The sequence below is a fragment of the Cervus elaphus genome, chromosome 22 (genome assembly GCF_910594005.1).
Source record: "Cervus elaphus chromosome 22, mCerEla1.1, whole genome shotgun sequence".
NCBI lineage: Eukaryota > Metazoa > Chordata > Mammalia > Artiodactyla > Cervidae > Cervus > Cervus elaphus.
The window spans coordinates 35,893,244-35,913,289 of record NC_057836.1 but is presented as its reverse complement, the minus strand read 5'-3'; the positions used below and the strand labels follow the sequence as shown (position 1 = coordinate 35,913,289).

General features: G+C 40.1%; 1 protein-coding gene across 3 annotated transcripts in view; it reads left to right on the top strand.

Annotated features, from left to right (window-relative positions):
• Positions 1 to 20,046, top strand: part of ITPR2 (inositol 1,4,5-trisphosphate receptor type 2) — a 563,379-nt gene that overhangs the window by 202,165 nt on the left and 341,168 nt on the right. For all 3 annotated transcript variants that reach the window (XM_043881798.1, XM_043881799.1, XM_043881800.1), the window contains 2 exons: positions 15,546 to 15,739; positions 19,792 to 19,921. In XM_043881798.1, the coding sequence (XP_043737733.1) occupies positions 15,546 to 15,739; positions 19,792 to 19,921 (324 nt within the window). The remainder of the gene's footprint in view (positions 1 to 15,545; positions 15,740 to 19,791; positions 19,922 to 20,046) is intronic.

The window sequence follows — 20,046 nt, the reverse complement described above, 5'->3', positions numbered from 1 at the left end:
TCCCTTCAGCTTCTCTTAATGTTTCATCGGACTGAGCTCCTTCCAGGTCTGTATAAAGGACATATGTTCGTAGCAGAGCTCACAGTGCTCAGAAGTGTCAGGCAGATTGACTTGCCGGATTACCCATCATCATTTGAACGTCTGTTCCATGGACTTCTGGACTTAATTTTTCCAACTACCATTCTGCCTCTTAAGATGCTCCTTTTAGTTGGTCCTGCTTCATCTCAGCTTCAAGCCTTTCCCTAGCCCTTAGATCTGTCTCCAGGTCTCCTTCCTCACACCTGCCTGCTCCCCATCTGCTTCTCCCTTCTATCTATAACCTTCTCTCCATCCACATCATAGGCTTCCAGTAAAGGGAGCTGGAGCCTCGAAGAGGAAGCAAGGACACATGTGCAATCTTGTCCACAGTGATAGGTCTATCTTGTTTTTTGTGTGTGCACACTGCGTCAGATGAGTGTGTTCTCATCATGCCTTGAGATTCTTCCACTGACAGCAACTTCCCTCGAGACAGAACATGTAATATTCCCCAGGGAGCAGAGATTAGCCCTCAAGAGGTATATTAGGGGGAGCTCTTAGGACAGCACCAGTGGAATGGAAGGGCATGGTGGAATGGAAGCAGGACTGGGCCAAGGGAGAAACTGAATTGTGATGCAGTCTTAGGGGGAGCCTCAGGGTTGTCTGAATTGGATGTCCTTTCAGAGTTGTCTTTCACTGGATGAGGGGGCTGAGTTTTTATGTCCCTGTGGGCGACTCTCGAATGGCATGGGCGCTTGCTTGAGGCAGCTCCCTTCAGATCAGTCAGTCCCCATAATGCTGCCTGCTCCCCCAGGCAGCATGCCAGCAGCTGAGACAGTAGTCCTTCATCCTGAAGGTGAATCTGGGCAGGACCATCACAGCATCCACCATAGATACTTTCTAGAAAAGTACCATGATTGGAAAAATTGTAGGTCAAGATTAAGCTCTCACAACAGAATAGGAGGAACCATAGAAGTGATTCAGATCTTATAGAAGATAGAGATTTAGGGACTCCAAAACAACATTAAAACATTTAAGTGCACAGCAAAGTTCTAGACATGAAAGAAATTTCTAGATGCTACCTGCTTTCAAATGCCCCAGAGTCACAGACAACAGAAACCAACTCTAGGCAGCAAGTCTGTTATGAAATACTTTTCTTCAGATATGAAGTTTTCTGTGACATTCTGATTTCATCAGTCTGGTTCTTCTACCAGCTTTGTGCTATGCTGACTGCACTGCTAAGTCCTTTTTGACTTATGTATAATGTCTTTTACACTTTTATACATGTATTTTTGTTCTCCTTTAGCTTTTAAAAGTTTTAGATAAAATGCCTGTAACTGTCAGGCTTTCTCTTAGTTACCAGCGGTGCCTGGGAGGACTTGTTTTCCTCCCCTTAAGTGTTAAGGTTTATGTGTTCTCTATATAAAGAGGTTCTCAGAAACATGATCTATGCTAGATCATGTCCCTTTAAAAATTAGGATGGGGTGGAAGGTGGGAGAGAGTTTCAAGAGGGAGGGGACATATGTATATCCATGGCTGATTCATGTTGATGTATGGCAGAAACCAACACAATATTGCAGTTATCCTCCAATTTAAAGTAAATTAAAAAAATCAAATACACACACACACACAATAGGCAGAGAATAGTTATGTAATATGTCTCTTTCACACTGAGTTTCCACCATTGGCCAGGCCACACATTTAGCAGGGTATCTATTTTTATTTAACACCTAGCACACATACAGATTTTGCATGTTTTTATCTGCAGTCCTTGTCATAACCCAGCTTGTTAGTTATTATGGTCACATTTTGCCCAGGAAATAGGCTCTTTCAGAGGTTAAGTACTTACCCCGAGACCATACGGCTTGTAGCCTGCTGAGCCACATTTTGAGTTCAGGTTTCTGTGTCTTTTTCTCTAGTTCTTCACAAAACCTGACAGCCTTGCCGGTGATGTGCCTTCTGCTGCTCACTACCTTCTGTGATGATGACTTCTTCATCTGCAGGGATTCTGCTTTCTACCTTTTCCCAGTTTCCCGAGAAAGTTTAGTAAGGAACAGTAGGTGTTTATTAAGGAGTTTTGATATAACTTAAGGTGATTTCACAGGTCAGATCCAAAAAAAATTTTAAGCCAAATATCTTACCTTCATGAACCCTTGCTGGACTTGTCTCAGAAACAAAGTTTCAGTCACAAGTCTTAAAACTTTTACCAGCTTAAATATCTTGAAGTTGGATGTTTCTCTTCATTCCCTGCTGGTCTCTTTGTCTCTGTTTTTGGCTCTTTCTCCACATTCCTACATAAAGATCCTCTTGAGTCACTCCTCCTCGTAATCTCTAGAGAGTAACAACGCAGTACCTCAAATTGATGCCCACAGGTCTTCATCTGCGTTAGATGTCTCTAGGTCCGTCTCTTGCTGATTCCCAGTAACATGAAACAATTTTATCCTCCAGGATCAAATACTACTGTATTTCATGTATATTTTATAACTCACTTATCTCTAGGATGAATGTATGTGACATGCTTTATATAGATATGCATGCATTTGAAGGACAAAAATATTGAGACCCTAATATTCCAAATGTATGCTTTTGCCTTTTTGTTAATGTTGAAATTTTATTTAATGTCTGTTTTTTCTAGTAGACTTACAAAAAGACTCCATGACTTCTACAATTACTACCTAGATAATTCAATAATAAAGATTGAAATTTATTGGCTGAGGGAACTAAAGTGGGGAGAAGAACTTTGAAAATACGTTCTGTTTCTGGTTCTAGAGTTGACTTGGACCATGCCTAACATGCTTTTTTATGCATATTTGGCTTTCAAAATTATCCATTGAGTGACATGCATTTGAGGAATGTATGTAAATTATGTGTTTTGTATATTTGAATGATAAAAATATTTTTGAGACCATAACATTTCAGATTTATAATTTTTTCTTTTATTACTCATGAACTTTTAATATGGCTGCCCAAATTGCCAATGTATGGGAGATACCAAGACAAATGCCAGTTGATGTTAAAATGCTTCCTGATATTTTGTTTCTGCAATTTTAGTGATTACTTGTGTTATACCTTTTCAGGGATCTCTCACGCACCATCTCTTTTCTTCCTTTATTTTCATGATGCTGACCTTTTTTTTTTTTTACAATTTTGTTTATTTTATTTTATTTATTTTTGGTTGTGTTGGGTCTTTGTTGTTGTGTGGGCTTTTTTCTAGCTATAGGCAGTGGGGGCTGCTCTCTAGTTGCCATGCATAGTCTTCTTATTGTGGTAGCTTCTCTTGTTGCAGAGCGCTGGCTCTAGGGTGAGTGGGCTTCAGTAGTTGGGGCATGTGGGCTCAGTAGTTTTGACTTCTGAGCTCTAAAGCATGGGCTCAGTAATTGTGGTGTATAGGTGTAGTTGCTCTGCAGTGTGGGATCTTCCTGGATCAAGGATGGCACCCATGTGTCCTGCACCGGCAGGTGGATTTTTTACCACTGAGCCACCAGGGAAGCCCCCATGTCTTATAAGTTGAAAATATAGTTGATTCACACTGTTTTGTTAGTTTCTGGCATACAGCAAAGCAATTCAGTTTTATATATATATACAAAACATGTGAAGAAAGCTGAGCGCCGAAGAATTGATGCTTTTGAACTGTGGTGTTGGAGAAGACTTTTGAGAGAACCTTGGACTGCAAGGAGATCCAACCAGTCCATCCTAAAAGATCAGTCCTGGGTGTTCATTGGAAGGACTGATATTGAAGCTGAAACTCCAATATTTTGGCCATCTCATGCGAAGAGTTGACTCATTGGAAAAGACCCTGATGCTGGGAGGGATTGGGGGCAGGAAGAGAAGGAGATGACAGAGGATGAGATGGCTGGATGGCATCACCGACTCGATGGACATGAGTTTGAGTAAACTCCAGGAGTTGGTGATGGACAGGGAGGCCTGGCATACTGCGATTCATGGGGTCGCAAAGAGTCGGACACAACTGAGTGACTGAACTGAACTGAACACACACACACACACACACACACACACATTCTTTTTTGTATTCTTTTCTATTATGGTTTATTAGCAAATACTGAATATGGTTCCCTGTGTTGTATAGTAGGTCCTTGTTGTTTTTCTACTTTATATATAGTATTTGTATCTGCTAATCCCAAACTTCTAATTTATTCCTCCTTCCCCGTTTCCTCCTTGATAACTGTACATTTGTTTTCTATGTCTGCCAGTCTGTTCCTGTTTTGTAAATCAGTTCATTTGTGTCGTATTTTAGATTCCACATATAAGTGATACCATATGGTATCAGTTGTTCTCTTTCTGACTTAGTCAGTATGATAATCTCTATGCCTATCCACACTGCTGCAAATGGTATTGTTTCATTCTTTTTTTATGGCTGAGTAACATTCCACTGTATATGTGTACCACATCTTCTCTATCCATTCCTCTGTCAATGGACATTTAGGTTTAGTACACCTTCTTAACAGAATAACATGGTTGAAATAGTCCCTTACTAACTGTGTGGGTTAATAAATTTTAGAAGGATTTAATGGGTATGATGCATGCCTAATTTCTGTACTATACGAAGTCATGAAGCAACTGTATAACTTCCTTATAGTTCTCTCAGTCAGGGGTTGCTCACATAAAGTTATGATATATAAAAATGTTTTTTGTTATACTTTGTAAGTTATTTAACTCGGTAGAAGCAGAAGACTGATTCCAGGTTTATCTGTGTTTCTCTGGCATGTGTTGGAAACAAAAGAATTGTCTGTAGATTTTGAGGTTTTGGTTTTGCAAAGGTATCTGCTCCACAATGGATGAAGCACCTTTTAGTTTAGTGTGGAATTTATTCTCATTCTTTAAGCTCTAAGGTGACTGAAATCTCTGAAGTTCCCTAGGAGTAATACGAATGATTCCTGGAAGCCAGAAAGAGCTACTGACATTACCAAATTCAGTTAATAAGGCAAACTCAATACTTAGATGACCTCACAAGTGATGAGGATGACTAAAGAGGACCAGGTTGTCCTCATCTTCTCTCTACTCAGTTATTTCCTCATCTTAAGTTCTCTTTGAGCCTCAATCTCTGGTCAAGAGCATCCACCAGTGACTTACAATGAAGGACCTCATTGGAACATAAATAGAGATCATAGAACGTTAGTGCATAAAGGGAATGAAGAAATGATCTACACATTGTATGACCTGTAGATCTTTGTAACACCCATTGCAAATGGTCATCTCGGATCTCTTGGAATATTTGAGTGACCAAGATTTTACTGCTGCAAAAGGCAGCTCTAAATATTAGGTCTCCTTTGTTAGGTTATCCTAAAGATGCCTCCCTTTCACTTCCAAAACGCAGCTCTACTTTTGTTCCCTGGAGCCACGCTGAAATCCAGCTTCACTCCCACACATCAGTCTTTTCTGTTTGAAAATGGCCAGCCTGCCACCTGTATGTCTCCTCACTCTGTCATCACCTGCAGTTCCTTTAACAGTTCCCTTTATAATTCAAATAGTTTTGATCACTGCTTGGCAAGAACAGTTATTTTCTCATTTATTCTGAACACTTCACTTTTGTAATTTGGTCTAGGTGAAAATGAGTGTTTTGGGTAATGATGACCTAGTATTGATTTCTGCGTGTGTTCTGCTGTGTGCTCAGTTGTTTAGTTTTGTCTGACTCTTTGCGACCCTTTGGACTGTAGCCCACCAGGTTCCTCTGAGCCCTGGGATTTTTCAGGCAAGAATACTGGAATGGGTGACCATTTCCTTCTGCAGGGCATTTTCCCCACCCAGGGATTGAATCCACATCTCTGGTGTCTCCTGCCTTGCAGGCAAATTCTTTACCTGCTGAGCCACTGGGGAAGCCCTTCTATTGATTTCTACTTGAATGAAACTCAAGTTCTAGTTTGTACTCTGTTTATATCACATTTTCCCCATCATATCCTTGAGTTGGTTTTATTTGTATCTAAATGGCAGGGCATTTTATATTTTCATTTTACCTTGTTGGATTTAACCCATTAGTTTTCTTTTCTCTCATTAGTGTGGTATGTTATATTGATGGATTTGTGAATGTTGAACCATTCTTGTGAATTTGGGATGAAGCCCACTTGGCCAGGGGGCTTCCATGGTGGCTTAGTTAGTGAAGAATCTTCCTGCAGTGCAGGAGACCTGGGTTCGATCTCTGGGTCAGGAAGATCCCCTGGAGAAAGAAATGGCAGCCCACTCCAGTATTCTTGCCTGAAGACTTCAATGGACAGAGCAGGCTGGTGAGCTATTGTCCATGGGGTCCCAAAGAGTCAGACATGACTGAGCGACTAATACAACTACTTGGACATGATGTATGATCTTTTCTATGTGCTTTGGATTCAGTTTGCAACTATTTTGTTGAGAATTATTGTATCTCTACTTATCGAAGATATTGGCCTGTAATTTTCTTTTTTGGTGTTGTCCTTGTCTGGTTTTGGTATCAGGGTAACGGTGCCTTCATAGAATGTCTTTGGGAGTATTCCTGCCTCTTCAGTCTTCTGGAAGAGTTTGAGAAGGATCAGTATAAGTTCTTCTTCTTTGTATGTTTTGTAGAATTCACTTGTGAAGCCGTCTGGTCCTGGACTTTTGTTTGTAGGGATTTTTTTTTTAATTTATTACAGATTCTATTTCACTTCTAGTGATTGGTCTATTCAAATCATCTATTTCTTCTTGATTCAATGTTGGTGTGCTGTATGTTTCTAGAAAGTTGTCCATTTCTTCTAAGTTGTCAGATTTGTTGGCACATAATTAACAGTTCATAATATTATTTATGGTTCTTTGTGTTTCTGGGATATCAGTTGAGATTTCTCCTTTTTCATTTCTTATTTTGTTTATTTGGCTTGTCTCTCCTTTCTTCTTGGTGAGCCTGGCCAGAGGTTTTGGCTATTTTGTTTAGCCTTTCAAAGAAGCAGCTCTTGGTTTTATTGGTTTTAACCCCTTAGTTTTCAACCTGTTCATGTAGTTTTGGGATTTGATGCAGTCATTTACCATATTAGTTATCCTTCCTTGTTTCACATTGTCTTTGACTTTGCAAAATACGCTCTTTCTGGGATTCTCTGGTGGCTCAGTGGTGGAGAATCCACCTGCTAATGCAGGGGACATGAGTTCGATCCCTGGTCTCAGAATATCCTACATGCTGTGGAACAGCTAAGCTGGTGAACCACAATTACTGAGCCTGTGTCTAGAGCCTGCGCTCCGCAAGGAGAGAAGCCGGCTGCAACTAGGGAAAGCCCGTGCTTAGCAACGAAGACCTAGAACAGCCGTAAATAAATAAATACTTTTAAAAAAGCGTGCTCTTTCTGACTTCACTGGTCACTGACAAATATACTTATCAGAGAGCAGCAAGGAACTAGAGGCCCTTCAGTACTTTAACAATGATTGATTTAATAGCACTCTGGCTAAAATCAGCTTCTAAAATCATACCTATGAAACTGTACATTATTCAGTGTATATCTCTACAGTGTGATAAATCAGAGGAGTGGTTGTTTTTTGTGGTGGTGGTGAGGGGAAATGTGGAGGGAATTAACCGGGAAAGGGCACAAAAGAGCTTTCTGGATAATAGAAATGTCTGACTATCTGGATGCTTTGTGGTTTATATGGATCCTCCCTTGTCCAAACTGTTACAGCCTTTCATTTAAGGGCTGTGTATTGCACTGTATTTAATTTACAACTCAATTGTAAAAATAGTAAATCCACTTACTGCTTGCATTACTAACTGTTAAGAATTAAAGATCAGTTTGGCAAATTAAAATGAAACCTTGAGGTTTAGAATACTGAAATGACTTTGTCAGTATTTGACAGTGATGAAATTCAAAATAAGATGTAGAACTCAGCCACTGTTTTGTATGAATTGCTTTTTCAATTCATCCTTTATGTAACTCTTCTTTAGGGTGTGGGATGGGAAATAATTTTCTTCTAAGCAGTCTACTTGATATTAAAAAAAAAAGATGGATAATAACATTACTACACCTTAGTAACATGTTTTCAGTAGGTTTTGCTTTGCTCTATTTCTACTTGGAAAGTTGGAATCTGTCAATGGCTTATCAACATATTGTATTCACTGAGTGTTTATTCAGAATGAAAAAGATTAGGTGTCATATCATCTTCTCTGTCCATTGAGTATTCTTTACAAACCACTCCTCTGCAAGACTCCTTCTTTTAGAGGTGATGCTTTGTGTCAACCCCACCAGTGTGTTAGTGATTATGAGCTATGCTTATGTGATGGATCACATACTCATTAGTAAGGTGGTGACCACTGTAATAGAACATAACACAACAGAGAATAACTGTTTTTCAGAAGTTTAATGAAAGCATGCACGAATCCTCCGCTTTTCATTTTGAGATAATACATCACAATTATATGGTATTTTTCATGACTTTTTGGGCACATATTATATAATTTTATTCTCACAAGAAATTGGAAACTTTTTAATTAGGATTAAGATTCTGAACATCAGGTGGTGAAATGGTTTGTGAAAGATTTACACTAATGTAAATCCTTCACCCCATTCAAAGCCTAGTTCAAAATTGTATCTCTTAGTGAAGCTGCCTTTTAGTCTCCTTTCCCTAAGATAATTTTCCCAATGGAAAAAAAATGTCCTAAGCAATTTTGTATACTGTCCATGCTGTGTTATTACTACCTCATGTGCTTTGTATCTGTTCTTAAATTTGGGATGGGGGGCATGTTTTCTGTTTTCTTAGCTATACTGTAAATTTTCTGGGCATCTCTGGTGGCCAAGTGGTAAAGAACCTACCTGCCATTGCAAGAGATGTGGATTTGATCCCTGCACTGGAAAGATCTCCTGGAGAAGGAAATGGCAACCCACACCAGTATTCTTGCCTGGGAAATCCCATGGACAGAGAGAGGAGCCTGGCAGGCTACAGTCCATGGGGTCTCAGAGTCAGACATGACTTAGTCACTAAACAACAGCAATAAGTTTTCTACTTCTCTTATGTCCTTCCACACCTCATGTCCCTAGTATAAAGCCAGGTGAACACTGACTGCTTAATAAATACTTTCTGAACAGGGACTGCCCTTAAAATTAAATTGTGTAATGTAAACAAAATGCCACAAGTAGTGTGTGGACAATTATTTAATATTAACTAGTTGGATAAGATCACTTGAGAATAATGTGAGCAGATTCATGATATGATTAATAGTCATCCCACATTTTCAGTACACAGTTTTAATTAAGATATTTTCTTTCTGCATTTAGTAGGTTTTCTGAGTTCTAGTATAAAATCTTTGTACACTTGGAAGGTGATAGCCTTTAGTGGAGCAACGTGGTATGGAGAAAAAAATGCACATTGATGTTAATTAACCTTAATCTGTGACTTTGCCACTTGCTTCTGTATAAAATGGGATGGGTTCCCCACCTCCCTACCCTGCTGTGAATGGTGTGTGTGGCCTAGCACAGTATTAATACATTCACTGTGATATGCCCTTGATAAAGTCAGTTTCTATGATTTTGCTTTATCTCATTCTTATCTATTATACTTTTTAACAAATATGTTTTTAAGTAACATGAAATTATATATGCTTTTTGAAAAAATTTAGAAAATTAAGAAAGTGTAAAAGAAAGCAAAAAAAAAAAAAAAACCCACTCACCTTGATGAAACTTACCCTCTATTTTAATAATACCTATTTTTTAATATAAGTCATAACAATGGGGCTTCCCTGATGGCTCATTGGTAAAGAATCCACTTGCAATGCAGGAGACAAGGGAGACGTGGGGCTCAATCCCTGGTTCGAGAAGAACCCCTGGAGCAGGGAATGGCAGTCCACTCCAGTATTCTTGCCTTGGAAATCCAATGGACTCAGGAGCCTGGTGGGCTACAGTTCATATCATTTTTCATAATTCATTTGTTCATCCAACTTCTTTTACTTGTGCAGTAATCTAATAAGCGTTGATTGAATGACTGTAGCATGTCAGACACTGTGCCTGCTGCCGGAGATAGACTGGTAAACTAGGCAGAACCTCTGTCTTCATGGAGCTTATGTTCTTTTTTTGGGGGAGGGAAACAATAACTGCATGCACAAATATAAAATATTATGTGAGACAGTGATAGTGCCTTGACTGAAATGTAAAGCAGGGTCTAGAGTGATGGGTGATCTTTAAGAGGGTGATCAGAAGAGGTCTGAAGAGGTGACATTGCACCAGAAATCAGAAAGGATTTTGAGGGAGAGAGCCAGGTGACCATCTGGGGACCTCCAGGCAGAGGAATACCAAGTTCTCTCCAGTTCCAGCACATGGGTTAAAACCCCGTGTGACTGACAGAGGAATGGGTAAAGCAGATGTGGTATATAGGATGCATATACACAAGGGAATACTACTCAGCCATAAAAATAGTGAAATAATGCCCTTTGCATCAGGGAGTCCATAGGATTGCAAAGAGTCAGACGTGGTTGAGTGACTGAACAACAATAACAATGCCATTTTCATCAATATGGATGGACCTAGAGATTATCATACTAAGTGAAGTAAGTCAGAAAGAGAAAGGCAAAGACCATATGATATCACTTATACGTGGAGTCTAAAATATGACACAAATGAATTTATCTATAATTATCTACAAGAAAATAGACTCACATAGAGAACAGACTTGGGATTGCCAAGGAGAAGAGGGGATAAGGAAGGGATGGAATTAGTAGATACAAACCATTATTTATAAAATGGACAAACAACAAGGTCCTACTGTATAGCCCTGGGAACTATATTCAATATCCTATAATAAATGATAAATGGAAAAGAATATGAAAAAGAATATATATATTTATGTATAACTGAATCACTTTGCTGTACTCTGGAAACTAATACAACATTGTAAGTTTCAACTATACTTTAATAAAATAAATTTTAAAACTATCATTGAGCAATTAAAAAAAAAAACCTATGTGGACTGTATATGTAGCTCTTATTCTTATCTGACTTTGCACTGGGAGTGCTGGTTGCTTACTTGTCTATTGGGATGCTAAATCTTAATCTTTCTTTTAATTTAGATTGATACCATGTTCCCTGTTACTCTGATTATACCACTATCTTAACTAAGGTTTTGATCTTGTGTTAATGCTTTTTGTGTGTGTGTGTGCATACAGAAAAATCCTTTTAGAACCCAGACCCTAACCACTGGGAGGAAGCACTTCTCCAGGGAATGATCAAAATAGAAAACTGCTCTAGTTCTAGAGAGTGTAGGCGTATTCCAGCAAGAGGAGGTTTATAAGGAGCTGCTAAGCAGGGAGGGGAAGTAGGAAGATGTCCTGAAACATGTCTTTATGGTTTAACATCATTCTGTTTCAAATGAATTATGAAAACAGCAGATATATTTTTCCAAGTCCAACTATAAAAATATGTTTCAGGGAAATAAGATTGGTTTCGATATTATCCATTTTTTGGCTTCCATTACTCTAAAGCATTGAGAGTTGTCTTTGGTAGGCACAAAAGAAGAAAATTGCTGTGAGCAGTTATTCACAGAACTCGTATCAGATATATCTATTTCTCTTATAAATGCTTAGAAGATTTCAGAAATGTCTATCTGAAATCTGAACAGCTAGAAAACTCAGGTGATCAGTTTTATTCTTATGTGTTCATAGGTGGGAAGTATTTTTTATTGGAAAAGTATTTGTTTGTTCATTTGACTGTGTCAAATCTTAGTTGCGGCATGTGCAGTCTTCCTTGCGTCATGTGGGATCTTTTGTTGAGGTGTGCGGACTCTCTAGTTGTGACATGTGGGCTCAGTAGTTGTGACGCTGGAGCTTAGTTGTTCTGCAGCATGTGAGATCTTAGTTCTCCAACTAGGGATTGAACATGCATCCCCTGTATTGCAGGATGGACTCTTAACCACTAGACCACCAGGGAAGTCCCCAGAGAAAAGTATTTCTAACAGAAAGAGATAGCGGGTAAAGAATGACTTTAAATAAAACACCAGGGGACTACAGTAAATTTCCATCAGTCAAGTAAGATTCTGCTAAATCCCTTACACTCTCTGTAAATCCACAAAAGTGTTAAAGATTGTTGAATCCCATAGCGTGGCCAGTAATAAAGTGACTTTGGAATAAGGAAAAATTCAATTATGGTCAGCACAGTTTTAGTGTTATCTCTGGAATTGGTAATGGAAACTTGACTCATGAAAACCATCAAAGAAACAAAGCAATGAACTCTCAACCCATTTCCAGTCACCATTTCTAGTATGCATTTACTGTATTTGTCTTGCTTTGGGGGGTATTCTCTTGAGGGCATTAGGATTAGCATGCATGCTAAGTTGCTTCAGTCTGTCCGACTCTGTGCAACCCTATGCATTTGTAGCCAGCCAGGCTCCTCTGTCCATAGGATTCTCCAGGCAAGAATACTGGAGTGGATTGCCATGACCTCCCCCAGGGGATCTTCCCCACCCAGGGATCAGACCTGCGTCTCTATGTCTCCTGCATTAGCTGGCAGGCAAGTTCTTTACCACTAGCACCACCTGGGAAGCCCCAAAATACCTACACAATCTTATAATGAAAGAACCTGTAAAGTCTGTCTGCTTTTGTTTCTAAGAAATTCCTTCCTTTGTAGTTTTAAGTAACAAAGGTGACTCCCTTTTTCAAACCATCTCGATACACTTTGTATGTAAATCCAAATTCTAGCTCCTGGGTTAATATAAAGGACATCGAAAACCTGAATTTATCTAGAGCACTTATATTATAGTATAGTAGCCTTTTCACTGAAAACTTTTCAGTAGTATTAACTAATCATGGTTGAGAAGAGACATCCTAAGATTTGTTTTTTTGCATTATTGAAGACTAATCACCTCTGGCTTCTCTGGTAGCTCAGCTGGTAAAGAATCCACCTGCAATGCAGGAGTCCCTGGTTCAATTCCTGGGTTGGGAGGATCCCCTGGAGAAGGGATAGCCTACCCACTCCAGTATTCTTGGTCATCTCTGGTGGCTCAGATGGGAAAGAATCCGCTTTCAATGTTGGTTAGACCTGGGTTCAATCCCTGGATTGGGAAGATCCCCTGGATAAGGGGATCTGTAATTATCAGGATCAGAGAGTTGGACACGACTGAGTGATTTTCACTTTCAATCACCTCTGAGTTATCTCAACAGTCTTAGAATTAAAAAAATTTTCTGCGGGGAAAAAAGGAGCCTTGCTTGTCTGTGATTTATGTGGTGTTTGATTTATGTTTTCCAAGTTGTAGTAGTTCATAATGGAAGCACTTCTCATCACCACCCAGAAACTCTGGAAGACATAGCATCTTTTAATTTGCAAACTCAGCATTGGCCATACACAGAGATGTTAGGAGAGTTTTGTGGCCACCAAGTGCCTCAGGCATCTAATGATGTGTTGTCCCTGGGATGAGCCCTCCCATTTCATTGACAGCATGTGTTATCTATTATGACAGAACTGGCTTCGAGATTTTAATTGCTTGATGACAAGATCTATATTTGGGGGGGGTAAGAATTGTCTGGGCGAATGTTTTGTGTGTAACAGTCATTTGGATTAATTGGTTATTTTCCTTGCAAATCTAAATAAGGTGCAGACACTGTGGGTGCCTAGGATTTTTGTGTGAATCAAGGGTAAGAATAACAGAAGAGCCTGTTCTGTGTTGGTGGTAAGCAAGCATCATTTGGAGGCTACTACATATACATACTGGAATCGAGCCTCAGATAAATGTACTGGTTGAACATTGATGATCCAAAACTGTTGCCAGCAACCAGATCACATGCCTGGTGGGGAGATGTAGGAATGCTCAGTTGTTATGATTATTTGGGAACCACAGACAATGAAGCATTCTGCCTTGAGGTTTTTCTGATAGAAAATGAGGCTGTCTCAAATCCTTTGTCTCAAGCTTGTCCAAACTTGGAAATTATCTTTCATATATTTTTTTTCTTATCCCCATTTTTGGGTTTAGGCTAGCAACAGTGTAATAAAAGGTCCTAGACTCTCAGAATGAAAACCCTAATTAATTTCTGCCTGGAAGATGCCACTCTAGAAAAAAATGTTCCTTCAGTGCATTCTCAAAAATGTATTCTTTCAGTACCATCCTCTTTTATGTATACTGATTTAATCTGTGGATAAGATAATGAGTTTTAAAAGGCATTTCACCTTTCAGTATACAAATAATATCAGTTACCATTGGTTTGATGGTAATTGTGGTCTGTGAACAGGACCATGAAACTTCTCTTGAGTCATCCTTTAAATATTTTCCTTTTCTTTATTTGTTTGCCTTTCAATCCTGTAGGTATTCCCACAGTTTATGGTCTTTGCTTGGAGCTGAGGGTTTAATCTCATCCCATCTTATTTCCATTTCCCTTTCTCTTGGTTTATACCCTGAGACACTTGGGGAAAGGAACATTCTTTGCCAGATTCTTAGGTCTTTGCTTGAGGCAAAGCTCCATGAACACCCACGAAGCAAAGACCACTGTTCAGAAAAGAAAGTAGAGAATTGTTCTTTCAAATCCTCATTTCTTGTCGTAGGGATTTAGAAGTGAGAAATAGCAGAGGAGAGGGTAAATCATAGCAGTGACAGGAGGATCCTCTGGTACAGCTGCTTGTGGTCAGCGTGAGGAATGAGTGTGTGGGCAGTTTTGTGCGTGCTTCGTGCTCAGTCCTTCAGCCATGTCTGACTCTTTTGCGACTCCATGGACTGCAGCCCGCCAGGCGCCTCTGTCCATGGGATCTCCAGGCAAGAAGACTGGAGTGAGTTGCTGTTCCCTTCTCCAAGGGATCTTCCCAATCGAGGGACTGAGCCCACATCTCCTGCGTTAACAGGCAGATTCTTCCCCACTCAGCCACCAGGGAAGCCTGTGGGCAGTTTTATTGGAGGACGAATGAAATGAGGAGCCAAACTCAAGATGCAGGAGAGGCAGGATGCCTTATCGAAGATGATGATTAGTAATTTGTTTCTGTAATTATCTCAAACACAATAGCTTTTTGTGGATTTTGAATTATGATTTTTAAATTCAGATTGATGAAGAAATGGATAAAATGTGCTTCTTCTCTAGAAAAGAGTTTTCCTTAAAATGAAGCTGTAAAAATCCTACTCCCAAGCTTTTTTCACAAGCATTATGAAAGCCAAGCTAAAAGGTCCTAGGCTTGAAGGTAGGATTAGGACACTAGTCACCATTTAAGTGTTTTCCTGTAGTCTTTGTATCCTCACTTGCAACGTACTTTATGGTAGAGATTGATAACCTTTCTTCCTCGTGACTGTAAGAGTTAGTGCCTCTTGGTGTGATGGATGCTAGAACTTCCTATGTTCCAGAAGGACCTGCTTTGGATATTGTTAGAGCCATCAACAACTCACCTGCTGTGTGCCATTTGAAAGCATTTTCTGAGAAAAGTAAACTTGTATTTCTAAAACCTGTCATTCTGAAATGTGTCTGCACTATTTTAACTTGATCTGCAAGGAAAGAGCCGGAGCAGGACTGATGCTCTTCTTTCTCATCCTTAGTGCTCTTCCTGCCACATTTTCAGTCTGGCTGCGGCCAACGGATATAACAGCTGTCTCCCAAGGTGGCATGTGTGTTGACTTCTGGACTTTTCTTGTGCCAGGAAACAATGTCATGAGAACCATCCATGGGGTGGGAGAGATGATGACCCAGATGGTGCTCAGCAGAGGCTCTATCTTCCCCATGAGTGTGCCTGACATTCAGCCCAGCCTGCACCCCAGCAAGCAGGGAAGCCCCACTGATCATGAGGACGTCACCGTCATGGACACCAAGTTGAAGATCATTGAGATTTTACAGGTAAGGGCCGAATGGGAGGGAAGCAACAAGCACCTACCTGTGCCTGTTGGTTTAATGTCTTAACTTTTTGTTCCAGATCACTGTGTAAATATTCTGAAATGCTGTTGATCTAATTTTATTTCATTTAAGATAATGATAAGCCTGGGAAGAAATCTCACACTGACACTATTTAACATATTAATTACATGTGTGCATGCCCATTAAATAGTTTAATGATGATACCTAACAAATGTGGAGTGCTTTGAGATTGACATAACTTCTTTAATATATATTTTGTCATTTAACATTGACCTTGATTTAATTTTACCTTAATTTAGGAAGGGTTTCAGAGTAGGTGAAGTTAAGATTGAATTCCAACTCTTTTTTTACTTTTAATTGAATTGGACATTTGATTCTATGTATACACATTTATTGTAATAAGAGACTTTTTACTTTTATTAACTTAAAAGTTAATGACTGTTTTTAGCATTTTATGTAAGTGACTGTCTTGGTGTTTTTGTTTCCAAAAGGCTAGTAATAATATATGTTTATTCATCTATGTACTTATTTTTAATTTTGGCTGTGTGGGTTCTTAGTTGCTGTGTGTGGACTCTCTTATTGCAGTGAGTAGGGGTTACTCTTCATTGCCGTTCTTGGGCTTCAGTTGTTGTGGGGCATGGGCTGAGTTGCCCCACGGCATGTGGAATCTTCCCGGACCAGGGATTGAACCCGTGTCCCCTGCATTGGTAGGAGGATCCTTAACCACTAGACCACCAGGGAAGATCAATAATATATACAATTTAAAAATGATAACTTAGTCTAATACCTTTGTCTATGAAGTTAAAGGAGTAAACTGCTTTTGTGACCAGTGGTTTAGTATGGGGTAGTAAATAAAATCCCATTATTATAGCTATGAATTCTTAGCATTTTTTTTAAGTTTGGAAAGTAGTTTTATGATACTTTAATTATAGCATTTATTCCATATTTGAAAATTGGAGCCTGGAGTTTTTGAGGATCTATTAAAGTTCTGGCTACAGTTTACTAAGTCTTTCATCCTAATTTAATGTAGACTAGCTACCAGAACTGGATTAGTTGTCCTGGAAGGATCTGTACATTTTTATTTAAAGTAATTAGATTTATAATCATAGAAAATTTCACAGTTCTGCCACAAATTCCAAAGGCTGAGTCCCGAGAAATTATTGGCAGGCATCCCAACCCCGTGTTCACTACCCTGAGAAATCACTCAGTTGTCCTGTTCTTAACCCAAGGAAGGTGTTGATCACCTGACCTGTGGGCCTAGAGGGCTCCCAGCTTAGTCCTCCTCATGGGACAGCCTCTGAAATACATGTCCTCATTTTAGCTCAATAACAGTTACAGATATTCTGCATTTACAAAACAGTTCATTATAGCTAAAAAATGATGAGATGGCGAAACCATGGCAGGGCAGAGCAGGACTGGCTCGCTTTTGCTGCTGCAGTTGGGTCCTCTCTGTATTTCTTGTTGAACCTCTGTTCTTGCTCCGGTTTTTGTGTGCCTGTGTCTGACTCTGATTCCCTGTGTCTGCGTTCCCCTGTGCTCCTCTTGACTGTTTCTTTTTAAGACTGTCTCTTCAAGAATTTCTTTGTAGCCACGTTCCTTAAGCAAGTCTCCTGCTTTCTTGCCAGCTGCTCTTCCTCTCCAGCCCTTCCTTTCTTGCCCATCATTGTGTGTATTTTCTTTAAGCCTTTTTCTCTCTCTCTCATCCTCTCCCTCTGTCTGTCTTCAGCCCTTGTTAACTCTTCCTTCTTTGCCTTTCTTTTGATTCTTCCCTCTCCCCCTCCCCTTCTACCTTCCATTATTTTTCACAATGAACTATATTAGAGATGAAAGTTGGAATTTTGGCTCTATTTATAGAATATAATTCTTTGAACATTAATCATCAACTGAAAGCCACTGAGTGTTTCATTAATTTATGTTTTCATACCTTGTTCTTTACATGAAAGTGAAGTCTTAGTCACTTAGTCGTGTCTGACTCTTGGTGACCCCATGGACTGTACCTGCCAGGCTCCTCTGTCCTTGGGATATTCCAGGCAAGAATATTGGGTTAGGTTTACTATTTCCTTCTTCAGGGGATCTTCCCGACCCAGGGATCAAACTCTGGCAGGCAGATTGTTAACCGTCTGAGCCACCAGAGAAATAAATTCGCTTAAAAAAACAACTCTTCATTTTATGCACCTGCAGTCTAGCTTCTGCTCCTGCCATTCTGCTCCCCAAGCCCACTGGTCCTTTCTCAGCCCCCTCCTCCCACGATCTGTCTCCAGCTTTGAAAATCCCCTTCGTAAGTGGAATCAGTTCGGCTAATAGCGGTAGTGGTGCTCAGTGCATGCTAATAAGAGTTTCTTTGGTGTCTGCTTTTCTCTCTGGATTATATGCTGTTCAGAGGCAGGTTTTGTATCCTTGGCACCTTTTCCGCACTCTTGGTACCCGCCTCAGTACCTGGCTCAACAAGTTTGTGGAGCTTGACTGAACATAGCTGACATGGAGCATGGCTGTGACCCAGGAGGAACATAAAGGTCTAGCCGAAGAGCAACAGGGAGAAGGAAGAGAGAGAGGCATTCAACTTTGGACCTGTAGCTGTAAATAATGTGTTGGGTGAGCAAAAAAGGAGAAAAATTGATTTGGACTGCGGAACCAGGGAAAGCTTCGTTTCAAAAGGGATTCAAACAGGACCTTGGAGGATATCTCAAAAGCTAGTAATTATGGGGTAGAGGAGAAGAATATTCAAGGTAAAGTGAACCATGAAAATAAATGTGAGGAGGTAAGAGAGATGCTGCAGGCATTCCAGCCTGTGCTGTTCAGATGGAGAAGAACCAAAAGAGAGAGAGGAAGGGGCAGGAGGGTGGGAGGAGGGAGATGGGGTTCTGACACTGCTGACTCGGGCATAGATAGTGAAAACTAGGTTTAGAGGGTACCACCAAACCCCCAGTTTTCTGAAACTTGCATGACTGTTATTGTTTGCTGTTCCAATGAGCATCTCTTAAGAGAGTGTAGGGGACACAAATAATAATTATACTGGGAGCAAAGGCTGTCCCAGGACTCCCCCAGGACTCTCCCAGGCAAACTGGGATGGCAGGTTGCCCTGTGTAAGTCTGCCTCTCTGTTGTTTCCCATCTCCACTCAGATAGCGACATATACCTTTTCCTTCCTGATCTCCATTATATTTTATACCGCACGGGTAGCCCTAAGTATGTTAACAACGCTGTAGCAGGGACTGACAGCCCTATAGTTGAGACTCCGTGCTCCCACTGCGGAGGTGAGGGTTTGATTCCTGCTCGGGGAACTAAGATTCCACATGCTTTGCAATGAAGCAAAAAACAAGTAACACCAACAAACAGTGCTATGGCAAAATATATTTAGTTTTTCCAACTCAGTCACTCTTCTTGAGGACCCTGGGCTCCAGGCACTTGAATCCTTCTCAGTGCTGGGCACAGATGGGAACCTTATTGGTACTTAGTCTCTGTCAATACATCCATTAAAGAGAACAAGGACAGTAACACAGAGCCAAAGAGAGCCAGGCAGCAGGGAGGCGTATCCCTGGTATACCGGAGGCTGTTACTTAAGCTGCTCCTCTGAAGCCTAGATCCAGGACTCCTTTTGTTACAGTCAGAATCCACACTACTGTAGCTAAAATCTTGGCCTTTCTGTTGTGAATGAGCTCCAGCACTTTTCTTGTGGAGCCAGTGGGAACTCTGCTCAGGGCTCAGGAAATTATGTTATCATAATGTCTTCATCCCTATCTACTGGATACCCCCACCTGGAATCTTCCAAGAGTGATCGTGGGAAGTCAAGTCATCTCCTTTTCAGAAACTGTTGAGGGATTTTACTGATATTGGCTCCTGCAAATGCCTCACTGTTCTTAGTGTTATGACTGTTTATCATGTGTGTGATGGAAGTGTTGAGTTTTCCAATAAAGTTTCGAAGTAGTTCATGTGACATGTTGATAGTTACGTTGTTCTTGCTGTCCTGTAATGAAATGAATTTTTAAACACCATGCTGACGAAAGAAACTTATGTTGTTTTTAATGTTTCTTATAGTTTATCTTGAGTGTCAGACTAGATTATAGGATCTCCTATATGCTGTCAATATATAAGAAGGAATTCGGGGAGAACAATGGAAATGCCGAAACGTCCGCCAGTGGCTCTCCTGATACACTGCTGCCATCAGGTATTACCTTTGTGACAATATTTGCTCTCTGGATGATGTTTCCATGAGAACTTGAAAGTTCCTGTTTATGCTTTAAGACAAGAGGCATTTGTATGAGACAAAAATGTCCAAATAATCTCCACCAA